Below are 15,885 nucleotides of genomic sequence, written 5' to 3'. Positions count from 1 at the left end.
CTCCCCCTCCCTCCCTCAGACCCCTCCCCCTCCCTCCCTCAGACCCCTCCCCCTCCCTCCCTCAGACCCCTCCCCCTCCCTCCCTCAGACCCCTCCCCCTCCCTCCCTCAGACCCCTCCCCCTCCCTCCCTCAGACCCCTCTCCCTCCCTCAGACCCCTCTCCCTCCCTCCCTCAGACCCCTCCCCCTCCCTCCCTCAGACCCCTCCCCCTCCCTCCCTCAGACCCCTCCCCCTCCCTCCCTCAGACCCCTCCCCCTCCCTCACTCAGACCCCTCCCCCTCCCTCACTCAGACCCCTCCCCCTCCCTCACTCAGACCCCTCCCCCTCCCTCACTCAGACCCCTCCCCCTCCCTCACTCAGACCCCTCTGCCTCCCCTCAGCCTCGGCTCAGACCATTTTGCCTCCCTTAATATCTCCCGATGTGGGTCAGGGCCAAATTTTGCTAGAAAACACAACCACTGAAGCACCTTGGATGTTTTGCAATGTGCAAGATGTCATATAAATTTGAGTTGTGGACAGCTCCCACCCTTCAGACTCTGGGGTGGCAGTTTTCAGTTGCATAACAGCTAATCTCATGGTAGGTAGAATATGTAAAAATCAGGCTATTATTTAGCTGGGATTGTTGGTAAATAAGGGAGCTCAAAATTTCCAGTGCAAGAAGGGTCTGTATCCAGCGGCCACAGATTTTAGGTAATTGGCAGAAGAAACAGGAGATGTAGAGAACTTTTTTTTAGACAGACCTGAAATGCGCTGCCTGAAAGGCAGATGGAAGCAGATTCAATTGGAACTTTCAAAGGAGAATTGGATATATAATTGAAGGGGAAAATACATTTAGCCAGGCAGATCATTATTTAATAAAAGCAAATTACTGTGGATGCTGGTATCTGAAACAAAAGAGAAAATGCTGGAAAATCTCAGCAGGTCTGGCAGCATCTGTAAGGAGAGAAAAGAGCTGACGTTTCGAGCCCGATGACCCTTTGTCAAAGATCATTATTTACATAGGACCCATGTGCCAAATCGATTGTACCAGATTGCATCTTACTCTTCAAACTTTGCTACAACTGGGGAGCTATTTATGCATCACCCCGGCAGCTAATTGAACAGGCTACCTTGGGACAACAAGTGAAAAAAAACTAATTATCAAAGGTTAATATTCCTTCTCTACTATCTGATTCCTCCAATTTACCACATTGGATCTAGTTTGGGACTATGCCAAGCATTCTGTGGTAATTTTTCCTTGTTTTTTTGCAACCCCAGTGATTGTTTAATAATGTAGACAATACTGAAATAGGTGAATTGGACAAAAAAAGACTATCGGAGAGCAATGCTAGTATGTGGGCTCAGTGCATCCTGCAGCTTTGTGTTTGCAGACACACACACACACACACACACACACACATAGGTGCATCAAAGAACAATCCAGCACAGGAACAGGACCTTCACTTCGTGCCCCCCACCACCCCCAGCGCTTTGGTTTCACTGCTTAGTACACATCTCTTAGTCTGATCCAAGACAGCAAGTATCAGAATTCACTCCATTTTTCAAAACATGGAAACTATTATGTAAGGGCCACTTGACACTCCTGAGCCTGTTCCAATGGAGCCCAAAGAAAATAAGTGCAAATAAATCCTTAACAAAGTCATGGTAATGTCAATCTTGTCTTCCAAGTTATTTACAGTACAAAGTTATACCGATTCTTCAAATATATCGAGAACCGAGATGTAGCCAAAACTGTTCTGAAAGAGCGAGGATTGAAGAAGATCAGATTGGGTATTGAAGGCAAGTTCTGTTTTTTCTGAATATCATTGAATTAAGCATTGAATAAACTGTACATAATGGTAAGTGATTAACAAACTTAGGAGTAAAGGACATTATAAAGTGAAATTTAATGGTGTGTTTTTGTGTAAGGCTGCATAAGGCTCAGCCCTGTGTAGTGCTTTGATCCAGGGTCCTCCCTCTATCTCTGTGCCTAGTTCCTCCTCCTATTTTTTTCCTTGTCTCGTCCAGAGGGGAGCGTACCTCCTCCAACAGTCGCCCATACAGGCTGCATCGGTTTCCCTTCCCTCGGTTGCCTGCGTCCAGCAGTTCATCTACTAACCAGTGTCCTGGTATCTGGGGGTACTTTGTTTTTTCCTTAGAGGAAGTTTTTGACAATGGTTCTCTGGTCATTTCCTCTTGGTAACTGGAATCTCTGCGTGAGCTCCCCCAGAGATTCTATCGTCCTTGTACATGTCCCTATTCGTCAGTGTCCGCTCGTCCTTTCGCCACCTTTTGAAGGTGGCGTCCATTATTGTGGGAGCGAATCTATGTTTGTTGCAGATGGGGGCCACGGACATCTTGCTTAGGCCGGAGTGTTGCCTCATTTGATACCACGACCGGAGCATGGCTACTACCACTGGGCTCCTCGGGTATTTGGCTGAAAGAGGGGATGGGAGAACGGCTGTGCCTCGAGCTCGGAGGGACGTCCCTATGCAGGACTCTCCTCCATCTTCACCCACGCTGCTTGTGGCTGCCGTCTTTCTCAGTTTGGTGAGCCAGCAGGTGGCTGGCTTTGTCTGCATGTTCACAGAAGGTCCCCTGTGTCTGGCAGAGCTGTTGCACTGCTTTGCCAGTGGAGAGCAAGTCAGAGCGTGATCGGATATTATGACTGCGGGGTACTCCGTACCTACTACCCCTGGAAGCACTGCTTTCCCCACTACAAAAAATGTCGAGCCTAGTATATACCCTGTGAATATGAGAAGAAAGAGAACTCCTCCCCTGGGTGTGTGAAGCTCAATTGGTCCACTGCGCCCATCTGTTCCATGAAAACATTCATTCCTTTGCCATGTTTGTTTTTTCCCCCCCCAATTTGGGGTTTGATCTGTCTGTCCATGGGTCCTGTACACAGTTAAAGTCCCCCCCGTATGATGAGTCGGTGGGTGTCTGTTGGGGATTTCCGCCATGGTTTTCATGAATTCTGCGTCGTCCCAATTTACAAGGACCACTGATGCCCCTTCCAGGACATGATTAACCATGATGTACTGTCCCCCTTGGTCCTTAACCATCCTCTTTGCTGTAAATGTTGTCCTCTTATTGAGCAGAATAGCCAAACCCCAAGCCCTTGTCCTGTAGCACGAATGGGAAATCCAACTCTTTTTTTTTTTACTGCAGTCGGTCCTTTTCACTCAGTCTTCCTCCAGGAGACCCACCTATGTCAGCTCTCAGACTTATCAGATGGGCGAACACTCTGGATTTTTTTTCACTGGGCCATTAAGTTCCCTGATGTTCCGCCTTAGCGTCCCTTGTGTCACCACCAACCTTGCCATCTGTCTCCAGTGAGGCAATCCGATTGTTCTGGTTGATTGCAGCCTTCTCCAGCTCTCTGATTGTCACCTCCTGTATCTACAGACGCTGCTGTCTTTTCCAGTGCTGCTTCAAGGGGGGAGGGGGGGGGGGGGGGGGGGGGGGTGTCAGCAGCTCTGTCTCAGCCACTCTGACTCAGCCACTTTCCCCGTCACCATCATTTCAAGCTTGATGTCATCTTTGAGGACTGAGAGCTCCTGTGTTAGGTGCTCCTTCCGTTCATTTATCATGGGGTAGCCCGGCATCAGTCCTGGCGGCCCATCCCGTTCGGGTGTGGCCGGATTTATGTCTTCCCGCGTGTTTGCCATTGCCTCTTCCTCTCCAGACGCTTACTGATTCTGCCGTCTTTTCGGCTTCTCTGGTTGTTTCCTGCCATGCTTCGTTCGTTGTGGTGGCATTGGAGGCGGGGCGGGGGTTTCTTTCCTGGGTTTAGCGGTCTAATTTTGGACTAAAGGGGCCTAATTTCAGGTTTCCAGGAGAAGAGCCACCTTCCGTGCGTTCGCTCAGCACATCCCTGTCACCGGAAGTGTGAGGCAGCTATGCTAACCACTGTGCCACCTCATGTTTGGACCAAGGCTGTAATGATGCCTGAAGCTGAGTATCCCTGGCAGAACCTACAAACCAGGAACAGGAATAGACCATTCAACCCCTCAAGCCTGTTCTGCCATTTAATAAGTTTATGGCTGACCTGATTGTGCCTTTTCCTACCCCTTTGACTCTTGTCAATCAAGAATCTATTCTAACTTAGCTTTAAAAATATTCAACAACCCTGCCTACACCCCTCTCTGGGGAAGAGAATTCCACAGACTTATGACCCTCCAATAACATTTCTCTACATCTCCATCTTAAATGGGAGACTCCTTATTTTTAATCTGTCCCTGTTCATGTCTCTTCAACAAGGAGAAAGCAGCTCAGCGTCCATCCTGTCAGGTCTCCTCGGGAAGTTACATGTTTCAATAAGATCACCTCTCATTCTTCTAAATTCCAGTGGATACAGGCCCAGCCTGTCCAACCTTTCCTGGTAGGATAATGCCTTCATCCCAGGAATCAGTCAAGTGTACCTTCTCAGAATTGCTTGTAATGCAATTATATCCTTTTTAAAAATGAGACCAAACTGTACACAATACGCCAGATATGGTCTCACCAATATCCTATGTAGTTTAGCAAAACATCCCTACTTTTATATTCCATTCCTCTTGCAATAACAACTTGCCATTTGCCTTTCTAACCACTTGCTGTACTTGCATATCAACTGATTCATGTACCAGAACACCCAGATCCCCCTTCTGTTGTTTCTCCCTATTCAAATAATATGCTGTTTTTTCCATTCTTCCTGCCAAAGTGGACATGTTCACATTTTCCCACATTGGTACATTTGTGCCAATGTTTTGTTGACTCACTTAACCCACCTAATAACCCTTTGCAGGCTCCTTGTGGCTGTTTCACAACTTGCTTACTTTTTTGTGTCATCAGCAATTTTAGCGACCATACATTCAGTCCTGTAATCCAAGTCATTAATATAGATTGTAAATAGTTAAGGCACTACACTGCATCGGTTGAATCTTCCCAACTCAAAAATGACCCATTTATGCACACTCTTATTTTTCCTGTTCTGTAACAATCCTCTGTGCTAATATGTTACCCTATATACCATGAGCTATTGTACTGTGTCATAACCTTTGATATGATACCTCAATGAATGTCTTTTGTGGGGGAGGAGGGGTACACCACATCCACAAGTTTCCTGTTATTCATGTGACTAATTCAGTTCTTGGAGGAAGTAACAAATCAAAAATGCCATTTTTGTGATCAGGACATAGTTTGGGTAATTTTGTACCTTGCTCAGCATTGTGCCGGTGTTATCGCTGTACTGGAACAGTTTGGCTAGGGGCAGGAATTTTGGATGGGATGTTAAACAGAGTTTCCATCCGCCCTTTCAGGAGGGAAAAGATCATGTGGAGCTATTTGAATAGGAACAGGGGAATTCTCTCCACTGTCCCAACCAATAATTAACCCTCCAGCAATGTGGCCAAAAGCGATTGGCTGTTCATTCCTGCAACAATAGCTGCCCGCAGATGCTTTGGGGAATTCTGAAAATGTGAAAGGGGATGGGTAATACAGTTTCTCCTCTCTCTCTTTCTCTCTTCTACCACCAAACCCCCCCCACCCCCACTTATTGATTCTCCCTTACTTTTGATTCTTGCTTTTCCTCTCCCTTCCCACTACTTTCAAAAAGGCCCCATACCTTGGAAAATGTGTTTGTGCCTCCTGCAGTATTCTCAGTTCCAGTAATACTGATCCCTCTGTGTTTTCAGGTTACCCCACGTACAAGGAGAAGGTGAAAAAAAGGCCAGGCGGCCGGCCTGAGGTAATCTACAACTATGTCCAGCGACCGTTCATCAGGATGTCCTGGGAGAAGGAAGAGGGCAAGAGTCGTCATGTCGATTTCCAGTGCGTGAAGAGCAAGTCCATCACCAACCTGGCGGCGGCAGCAGCGGACATCCCCCAGGACCAACTGGTGGTCATGCATCCAACTCCACAGGTGGACGAGTTGGATGTTCTGCCCAACCACCCTGCCAACAGCACTAACGACCTGGAGCTTGACCCCCAACCCCCAGCTGTCTGATAGTGTGTAACCAGGGGGAGGGGGGGAAAAAAAAAGAGGAGGCTGTTAAGCATGCTGCTGGTGATTGACGTCGTCCTGATGCGTTTCTGTGCAAGACAGTGTGTCAGCATCGTACACCAATATGAACAAAGTATGATCATAACCAAGCGACCTGCTACAAGTCTTAAGTTAAACTTTTTAAAAACTCATCTACATCACCAAAAAAACATGGCTTTTGGTTTTGGGAAGAAGGGAAAGGAATGCCTTTGCTATTGTATCTTCATCCTCCACATTATTTTTAAATGCACACCGTTACTTAAAAAGGCTGTTGCAGTCTAGGTGCTACGTATCAGGGAATGGCTTTGGTCTGTACTTGTCTTTTAGCCAAGTGTTCAGTGAAATGCAATTAAATTTCTGCTGGCACAGCACACAATGTGTGGTGACACTTTAGTGAAAGGGAATGTTCAGATCTTGCACACCAAATTAACCCTGGTGGTTCAAAGAACGCGCCCTTCAGGTACAAGTATTTTTTTGGTGTGGGATATAAAGTATATATTCTCTGCTGTATGCCAGGTTACTGCTGTCCTGTGGAGCCATTTTGAAGTCTTTTAAATTTACATGTTGCAAGAGTGTTCCTTGTATTTCTAACAGCTGATGAATGATTATATAAATAAACATCACAAGCATATGTCCCTTTTTGTGTCTGCGTGGGTTTCCTCCAGTTCCCTCCCACAGTCCAAAAATGTGCATGTTAGGTGGATTAGCTATGCTAAATTGTCCCTTGGTGTCCAAAAGGTTAGGTGGGCTTACTGTGTTACGGGGATAGGGTGGAGGCATGGGCTTAAGCTAGGTGCTCTGTCCCAGGGCCAGTGCAGACTGGATGGACCGAATGGACTCCTTCGGCAAAGTAAATTCTATGATTCTGTAAAATGATAATTTCCTTTCTTTCTCCCCTTCTCCAAAGGGATGGTTGCTCTGGTTGAGGACCTAAATGTTCTGTTCTTCCATAAAGTAGGGCAGCAGAACTTATGTTCACCGGAGGGGCAGACGGGGCTCAGTTAAACATCTGAGAAAAAGCAGCCCCTCAGACAGTGTGGCTGTCACTCAGTGCTGCACAAGGCTTTGGGGGTGGGACTGGAATCCAATCTTCTACTGAGCCACAATTGACTGGTATGTTAATAAAAATGTTTCAATTTCTCAAAATCCATGAAGCACAAACATTATTTGGAAAAGAATGTCCGATTTATAAAAATATAAGCCATACATATCTGGGTAGCCACTTAACTAGTTTGGTGACAATCAGGTTTCTACAGATCCAAGAACCTGCATCATTAGATTTCATGGTAACATTGAATCTAAAGTTAGTAGCTGACTGATTTATAAACATCTCACACCTGGCATTAATTTCTGAATGTCAGTGCCCTTGTTCCCAGTTGGGTTGTCTCACAGTCCTATGGTTTTCTAAGAGGTCAGGAAAGATTTGAGGAACTGACATGTTTCTGGCCTAATACTGTATGTCCCTTAAAAATGTCTTGCATTTTTGTAGCTGCCGTACTATGTCCTAAATTGTTCTACATTTTGAAGTGTCATGGTGGTAATTTCAGAAAATCCAATTAACTATATACATTATCTACGGTCGGTAAACCCAACTAACCAATTAAAAATCCCTTAACCCTCTTACTCAATCTCAGCAACTCTTCAAAAAAGATTCCTTAATTTCATTGAAGTATACATAACAGGTTCCCAAAGCTCTCCTTCCATTAAGGGTTTTCCTCATCTCACGTGGGTCTATTGTGGACTAGAGATTAATTGCTGTGATTAGTCAATAACAACCTGGATTTACTTCGCACCTTTAAGCCCCAGGGTGCTTCTCGAGAGCATTATCAAATGTAATAGGACAGATGACCAAATGCTGGAAACAAAGATTTTGAGATGAGAGGAGCTGTAGGGAGAGAATTCTAGACTTTATGGCCTGGGAAACTGAAGGCCAACCCATATTGGAGCAGTGCAATTAAAATCAGGCCTGCTGAATTAGAGGAACATAGTTTGAGGGTTGTCGTGCTGACAGAAGGCTTGAAAATAAGGCCAAGTATTTTAAAACTCCAATGTCATGCAGCTTTTTCTATATAGCAATTCTTGGGCCCTCGTGGTCTTACGGCAAAACAAATAAATTCAGTTTACAATAGGCTGGTGCTTCTGGAATCTGAGTCTTTGCCTCAACCCTCCACACAAAAACCTACATCTACAATCTCTAACCAGGGTCTGAATTTTAGCATGTTATGCACTTAAGAACAAAGAAATGTACAGCACAGGAACAGGCCCTTCGGCCCTCCAAGCCTGTGCCGACCATGCTGCCCGTCTAAACTACAATCTTCTACACTTCCTGGGTCCGTATCCCTCTATTCCCATCCTATTCATGTATTTGTCAAGATGCCCCTTAAATGTCACTATCGTCCCTGCTTCCACCACCTCCTCCGGTAGCGAGTTCCAAGCATCCACTACCCTCACTGTAAAAAATACTTGCCTCGTACATCTCCTCTAAACCTTGCCCCTCACACCTTAAACGTATGCCCCCTAGTAATTGATCCCTAGACCCTGGGAAAAAGCCTCGGACTATCCACTCTGTCTATGCCCCTCAATTTTGTAGACCTCTATCAGGTCGCCCCTCAACCTCTGTCGTTCCAGTGAGAACAAACCGAGTTTATTCAACCGCTCCTCATAGCTAATGCCCTCCATACCAGGCAACATTCTGGTAAATCTCTTCGGCACCCTCTCTAAAGCCTCCACATCCTTCTGGTAGTGTGGCGACCAGAATTAAACACTATACTCCAAGTGTGGCCTAACTAAGGTTCTATACAGCTGCAACATGACTTGCCTATTATACTCCATGCCTCGGCCAATGAAGGCAAGCATGCCATATGCCTTCTTGACTACCTTCTCCACCTGTGTTGCCCCTTTCAGTGACCTGTGGACCTGTACACCTAGATCTCGGACTTTCAATACTCTTGAGGGTTCTACCATTCACTGTATATTCCCTACCTGCTTGAGTCCTTCCAAAATGCATTACCTCACATTTGTCTGGATTAAACTCCATCTGCTATTTCTCCGCCCAAGTCTCCAAACGATCTAAATCCTGCTGTATCCTCTGACAGTCCTCATCGCTATCCGCAATTCCACCAACCTTTGTGTTGTCTGCAAACTTACTAATCAGACCAGTTACATTTTCCTCCAAATCATTTATATATATTACGACCAGCAAAGGTCCCAGCACTGATCCCTGCGGAACACACTAGTCACAGCCCTCCAATTAGAAAAGCACCCTTCCATTGCTACACTCTGCCTTCTATAACCTAGCCAGTTCTGTATCCATCTTGCCAGCTCACCCCTGATCCCGTGCGACTTCACCTTTTGTACCAGTCTACCATGAGGGACCTTGTCAAAGGCCTTACTGAAGTCCATATAGACAACATCCACTGCCCTACCTGCATCAATCATCTTAGTGACCTCCTCGAAAAACTCTATCAAGTTAGTGAGACACGACCTCCCCTTCACAAAACCATGCTGCCTCTCGCTAATACGTCCATTTGCTTCCAAATGGGAGTAGATCCTGTCTCGAAGAATTCTCTCCAGTAATTTCCCTACCACTGAAGTAAGGCTCGCCGGCCTGTAGTTCCCTGGATTATCCTTGCTACCCTTCTTAAACAAAGGAACAACATTGGCTTCGGGACATCACCTGAAGCCAGTGAGGATCCAAAGATTTCTGTCAAGGCCTCATCAATTTCCTCTCTTGCCTCCTTCAGTGTTCTGGGGTAGATCCCATCAGGCCCTGGGGACTTATCCACCTTAATATTTTTCAAGACACCAACACCTCGTCTTTTTGGATCTCAATGTGACCCAGGCTATTTACACACCCTTCTCCAAACTCAACATCTACCAGTTCCTTCTCTTTGGTGAATACTGATGCAAAGTATTCATTTAGTACCTCGCCCATTTCCTCTGGCTCCACACATAGATTCCCATGCCTATCCTTCAGTAGGCCAACCCTTTCCCTGGCTACCCTCATGTATGTGTAGAAAGCCTTGGGATTTTCCTTAACCCCTATTTGTCAATGACTTTTCGTGACCCCTTCTAGCCCTCCTGACTCCTTGCTTAAGTTTCTTCCTACTTTCTTTATATTCCCCACAGGCTTCATCTGTTCCCAGCCTTCTAGCCCTGACAAATGCCTCCTTTTTCTTTTTGACGAGGCCTACAAAATATCTCGTTATTCAAGGTTCCTGAAATTTGCCGTATTTATCCTTCCGCACAGGAACATGCCGGTCCTGAATTCCTTTCAACTGACATTTGAACGCCTCCCACATGTCAGATGTTGATTTACCCTCAAACATCCGCCCCCAATCTAGGTTCTTCAGTTCCCGCCTAATATTGTTATAATTAGCCTGCCCCCAATTTAGCACATTCACCCGAGGACTGCTCTTATCCTTGTCCACCAGCACTTTAAAACTTACTGAATTGTGGTCACTGTTCCCGAAATGCTCTCCTACTGAAACTTCTCCCACCTGGCCGGGCTCATTCCCCAATACCAGGTCCAGTACAGCCCCTTCCGTAGTTGGACTATCTACATATTTGTTTTAAGAAGCCCTCCTGGATGCTCCTTACAAACTCTGCCCCTAACACTAAGTGAGTCCCAGACAATATTGGGGAAGTTGAAGTCTCCCATCACAACAACCCTGTTGCTTTTACTCCTTTCCAAAATCTGTCTATCTATCTGCTCCTCTATCGCCCGCTGGCTGTTGGGAGGCCTGTAGTAAACCCCCAACATGATAGATTTCCTACAATCTGACATTGTTGGATGATGAGGCATAAGTCATGCAACAGCAGACACAAGCAAGGGGTAATGTAGATTAGGGAATAAGTTAAAATGAATTTAATGTATATCACAGAAACAATCAGGATCTTGTCTCTTATCGGGTCAAAGTGCCAGTACAAATCCAGTTTACACCGTATATACAAATATATTTCTTAAGGGTTTAAGACCGCATTTCCCTCTTTGTACAAAGTGATTTCTGTAAAAAAAAAACTGTACAAGTGGCAAACAAGATCAACGCTCCAGGTTTAAAACAGCATTTCATTGCTAATACAATAAATATATGTATATGTCTTAGAGCAATGCAAGAATAAAAAACAAACTTGACACAATCAGCTCTGTAGAAGAGCTTTGGGAACCTGTAGTGTTATTTAAAATAAAACATTGCAAAGCTAAGCTCCAGAAAGTGCATTTGTTCAATTAAAAAAAAACAAGAACATAAAGCAGACTTAAAATTATCCTCAGCAGAAATCCAGTGTTTCAAGGTTAACACAGCAGCTTGCTTCACAAATGCAATAGGTCAGGGTGGGGCTGAAGCATTTTTTGTGGAATCCACACGTGTCTCAGCTACGTGCAAATGAAAGCAACACACAAGTTGGATATATGGCTCACAACGGTATTCAATTTAATGCACTTGGGGCTGCCAGTGAAACATTGTTCAGAGGGGCCATGGCAAGTCACTAAAATCGACCGGACCTCCGAGCCCTGCGTCTGCTTCCAGAAGGCTCATGATCACTGCCATGGCTGCTTCGTCGTTGCTGGGACTGCTCGATGAACGATCCTCGATCATGTCTATGCCCAGGTGAGAATTGCCACCTGAAAGAAGGGGAGAAGCAAACTTGAGCCAAAGGCAAGTTAACGCAGTACGGCGAGGAGCAGAAACTCAACTAGATTTTGACAGCAAAATGCCACAAATGCTAGGAAATCTGAAAGTGATATTGTTCAACAGGTCATATTGCTTATTAGGAATTTGTTAAATGTGTCACATGGAGTTTGCACTCGGCAGAACACTCAAGCATTTGAATCTTCCTGAGCTGTAAATCTGAACATAGCATGTTACGTAATACAACATCTCAAAGCACATCATAGGGGCATTATAAAAGTATGACACAGCTACACAAGATATTGGTCAGATGACCAAAATCATGGTCATAGGTTTTAAGGTACCTTAAACGAGGAAAGCAAAATAAAGACATGGAGAGGGAATTCCAGAGCCTAGGGCCAAGGCAGCTGAAGACATGTCCGCCAATGGAATGATCGGCAGACCATGGAAGCAATTTTGAAACCAGGACAAAAATTTTAAATTAAGCTGTTGCTTGACCAGTATGTCAGCAAGCACAGTGATAGGTGAACTGGACTTGGTGAGTTAGAGCTTTGAATGACCTCCAGTTTATGGAGGGTTGATATGAGAGATCTCCCAAAACTGCATTGGGTAGTCAAGTCTAAATGTAGCAAAGGTTTCAGCAGCAAATGAATTGAGACAAGGGGCCAAATCGAGCAATGCTAACTAGATGGAAATAGGCTGTCTCAACGATAATGCAAATACGAGGTCAGAAGCACATCTTGCAGTCAAATGAAGCACAAGATTGCAACAGACTGGTTTAGTCTTGGATTGTTGCCAGGGAGAGCAATGGAGTCTAGCTGGGAAAGGAGTTTGGAGTGGGGACTGAAAACAGGCTTCAGTCTTCCCAATATTTAAAAAATCTTTTTTTAAATACCCAATTTCTTTTTTCCCCCCAATTAAGGAGCAATTTAGCGTGGCCAATTCACCTATCCTGCACATAATTTTGGGTTGTGGGGCTGAGACCCACGCAAACACGGGGAGAATATGCAAACTACACACGGACAGTGACCCGGGCCCGGGATTGAACCCGGATCCTCTGTGCCATGAGACAGCAGTGCTAACCACTGCAACACAGTGTTGCCCTAGTCTTCCCAATGTTTAATTGGAGGAGGTTTCTGCACATCCAACATGTAATCTTGGACAAGCAGTCTGATAATTTAGCAACAGTTGGTGTTGAGACAAGTAGTGGTGAGGTAGAGCTGGATGTCTTCAACATGTGAAAACTATCGCTTTTGGATGTTGTCAAGGGGCAACCTGAGAAACAGGAGGGATCAAGGATACATCCTTGGAGAACACCAGCGATAATGGGGCACGAGTGAGAAGATAGGCTATTGCAAGTGATTCTCTGGCTATGGTTACATGGATTAGAATGGAACCAACTGGATGACGGTGGGGAGGCTTTGGAGGAAGGTGGTGTGGTCAACCATGTCGAAGGCTGCAGATCGATCAAGACAAAGAATGAGGAGGGAAAGCTTACAGTCACATAGGATAACATTTGTAATGTTTATAACGGGCCGAAATCCAATTGGAGGAATTCAAACATGGGAGTTCTGGGAAAGGTGGGCACAAATTTTGGAGGGGACAACATGCTTGAGGAATTTGGAGAGGAAAGTGAAGTTGGAGATGGAGTTGAGGTTTACATGAATGGAGAGGTTAAAGGTTTTCTTGAGGATGGCAGATTTAAGGGCGAAAAGGACAATACCAGAAATATGGGTAACATCACAACACCAAAAGAGGCCATTTAGCTCATTCTGTTTATGCAGGCTCTTTGAAAAAGCTATCAAATTATCCCACCCCTACTCTTTCCCCATAACTCTGCAGAGTTTTTCCCTTCAAGTATTTATCTAATTTCCTTTTGAAAGTTTCTATTCAATCTGCTGCCACTGTTCTTTCAGGCAGCACATTCCAAATCACAGCAACGCACTTTGTGAAAGTAATAGCCCTCCTCTCACCTCTGGTTCATTTGCCCTGTGTTCTCTGGTTACTAACTCACCTGCCAGTGGAAATCGTTTCTCTTCATTTACTTCCTCAAAATCCTTCATAACTTTGATTCCCTCTATCAAATCTCCCCTTTATCATCTCTGCTCCAGGGAGAATGACCCCAGCTTCTTCTGTCTTGCCACATAACTGAAGTCCCTCATGGCTGATACGATTCTAGTAAATCTCCTCTGCAGGAGGAAATCCCCTCCCCAGGCATTGACTGTCCCAAAGTGCAGCATCCAGAATCGAACACAATACTCCAGCTGAGGCCTATCCAATGTATATGCCAGGGGGCGGCACGGTGATTAGCGCTGCTGCCTCACAACACCAGGGACCGGAATTTAATTCCGACCTTGGGTGGCTGTTTGGAGTTTGCACGTTCTCCCAGTGTCTGCGTGGGTTTCCTCTGGGTGCTCCGGTTTCCTCCCACAGTCCAAAGATGTGCAGGTTGGGTGGGTTGGCCATGCTAAAATTGCCCCTTTGTATCCAGATGCAGATACAGCTATGAAAATAGGGTAGGGTGGATGGTGGAAGTACACGTGGGTAGAGTGCTCTTTCGGAGGGCCAGTGCAGACACGATGGGCCGAAAGGCCTCCTTCTGAACTGTAGGGATTTTATGATTTTAGGCATACCTGTTATTCATTTGGATTTCGTGTTTGGTATGAAAGTGAAGGAGGTCACTGCTGACATTAACGAAAGCATCCTGGAGTGATTCAGTGATCTCAGAGGTGTGGAATTCCCCTTTCCCAAGTAAACAGGATCTCCAGGCATGCAGCAGCGATATCACCAAGCAGGGAAAAAGTCATTCATATTGAAGTATTGAAAGAGACAGCAAGCCAGGAAGCTAAAAGCACTAAATATCCTTCAGTCTTAATTTACATGTTCAGATAGCACAGATATAATTATGATTTGATTAAGATAATAAAAAGTGCTGACATTTGTCAAATATAAAATCAGCCTTTCAGGGCCAGCGGAGGTGTTTAGCAGTAATTGTGAAGTTACTACCTCATTCGAAACCCATCATTCATGCGACGAGGTATAACCTTCAAGTGATTTAAAAGTAAGACTAATAGTGGAAGAGCAGAACATTTTGTGAATTCAAAAGATTTCCCATTGATTGTAGTCTGGGGGAGCTTCAACGGTGACCCTGTGGAGGCACACAGACTCACTGGCAGCAACTTCTGAATTTCCCTATTCTGTGCATGGGCGCAGTTAGTGTCAGTGGAGTAAAGACAGAGAACGCTGACAATTTAATTGTCATTTTACCACTGCGAAATCCAGGCCAATAGATGCAATAATCGCAGAATTAGTCAGTGTGAAAAGGCTGTGGAGTATCCCCTGACAAGAATCTGTCAGCTAGCTCGTGAGCCAGATACGGAGACTCCGCAGAGCCTTTATTACAGGCAGTCAACTGGATTACTGTTGAGTGCCTCAAATTAAATGGGCCATTCAGTATTAACTATGTCAAACACTTAAATCACAGGGCTTGGCTAGATACACAACTATTTCCACAGACCATGAATCATCCATTATGAATCTGTGAGCTCCTGCTCCATTGGTAAAGCAGGCCATTAAGAACCCACAGTTAAAATGTGCACTTTCCTTGTGACATCATCTGACTTGCGGGTTAGCCGATATTTAATGAAGAAAAAAGGAAAATGCAGGAAGTATAGGGCTGGATAGCACATGTTTAAAAGTTAATGTCTTGGTGCTGCCCAGCACCAGAATTGAGATGTTGGAAAATAAGAACCTCCTTTAGCGAGAGTAGGAGTAGGCCATTCAGCCCCTTGATTCTGTTCCACAATGAGAACAGGTGTGGGCCATTCAGCCCCTTGACTCTGTTCCACAATGAGAACAGGTGTGGGCCATTCAGCCCCTTGACTCTGTTCCACAATGAGAACAGGTGTGGGCCATTCAGCCCCTTGACTCTGTTCCACAATGAGAACAGGTGTGGGCCATTCAGCCCCTTGACTCCGTTCCACAATGAGAACAGGTGTGGGCCATTTAGCCCCTTGACTCTGTTCCACAATGAGAACAGGTGTGGGCCATTCAGCCCCGTGACTCTGTTCCACAATGAGAACAGGTGTGGGCCATTCAGCCCCTTGAACCTAGTCTGAACAAAATATAAAGGACACGGGAAACACAAGCTTGCTCTTCCTCTCTCCCCCCATTTGCTCTCTCCCACATTACTTTCTCATTCTGCTTTGTCCCATTAGAGGACTCAGCGCATAGTTTTAATCAAAGGTTCAA

The 15,885-nt window shown here is 45.4% G+C and overlaps 2 protein-coding genes across 11 annotated transcripts in view; one reads left to right on the top strand and one right to left on the bottom strand.

Moving 5' to 3' along the window:
- The window catches only part of btbd10b (BTB (POZ) domain containing 10b), a 115,567-nt gene extending 108,928 nt beyond the window's left edge, over positions 1-6,639 (top strand). For all 7 annotated transcript variants that reach the window (XM_072466195.1, XM_072466190.1, XM_072466193.1 and 4 more), the window contains 2 exons: positions 1,669-1,779; positions 5,658-6,639. In XM_072466195.1, the coding sequence (XP_072322296.1) occupies positions 1,669-1,779; positions 5,658-5,968 (422 nt within the window). In that variant the 3' untranslated portion in view covers positions 5,969-6,639. The remainder of the gene's footprint in view (positions 1-1,668; positions 1,780-5,657) is intronic.
- Positions 6,640-10,848: 4,209 nt separating this feature from the next.
- The window catches only part of LOC140384463 (basic helix-loop-helix ARNT-like protein 1), a 74,151-nt gene continuing 69,114 nt past the window's right edge, over positions 10,849-15,885 (bottom strand). For all 4 annotated transcript variants that reach the window (XM_072466182.1, XM_072466184.1, XM_072466183.1 and 1 more), the window contains exon 18: positions 10,849-11,627. In XM_072466182.1, the coding sequence (XP_072322283.1) occupies positions 11,470-11,627 (158 nt within the window). In that variant the 3' untranslated portion in view covers positions 10,849-11,469. The remainder of the gene's footprint in view (positions 11,628-15,885) is intronic.

This window comes from Scyliorhinus torazame, chromosome 10 (genome assembly GCF_047496885.1).
Source record: "Scyliorhinus torazame isolate Kashiwa2021f chromosome 10, sScyTor2.1, whole genome shotgun sequence".
Classification (NCBI taxonomy): Eukaryota; Metazoa; Chordata; class Chondrichthyes; order Carcharhiniformes; family Scyliorhinidae; genus Scyliorhinus; species Scyliorhinus torazame.
Note: the sequence above shows the minus strand (reverse complement) of the source record. Positions and strands in the feature narration are given on the sequence as shown.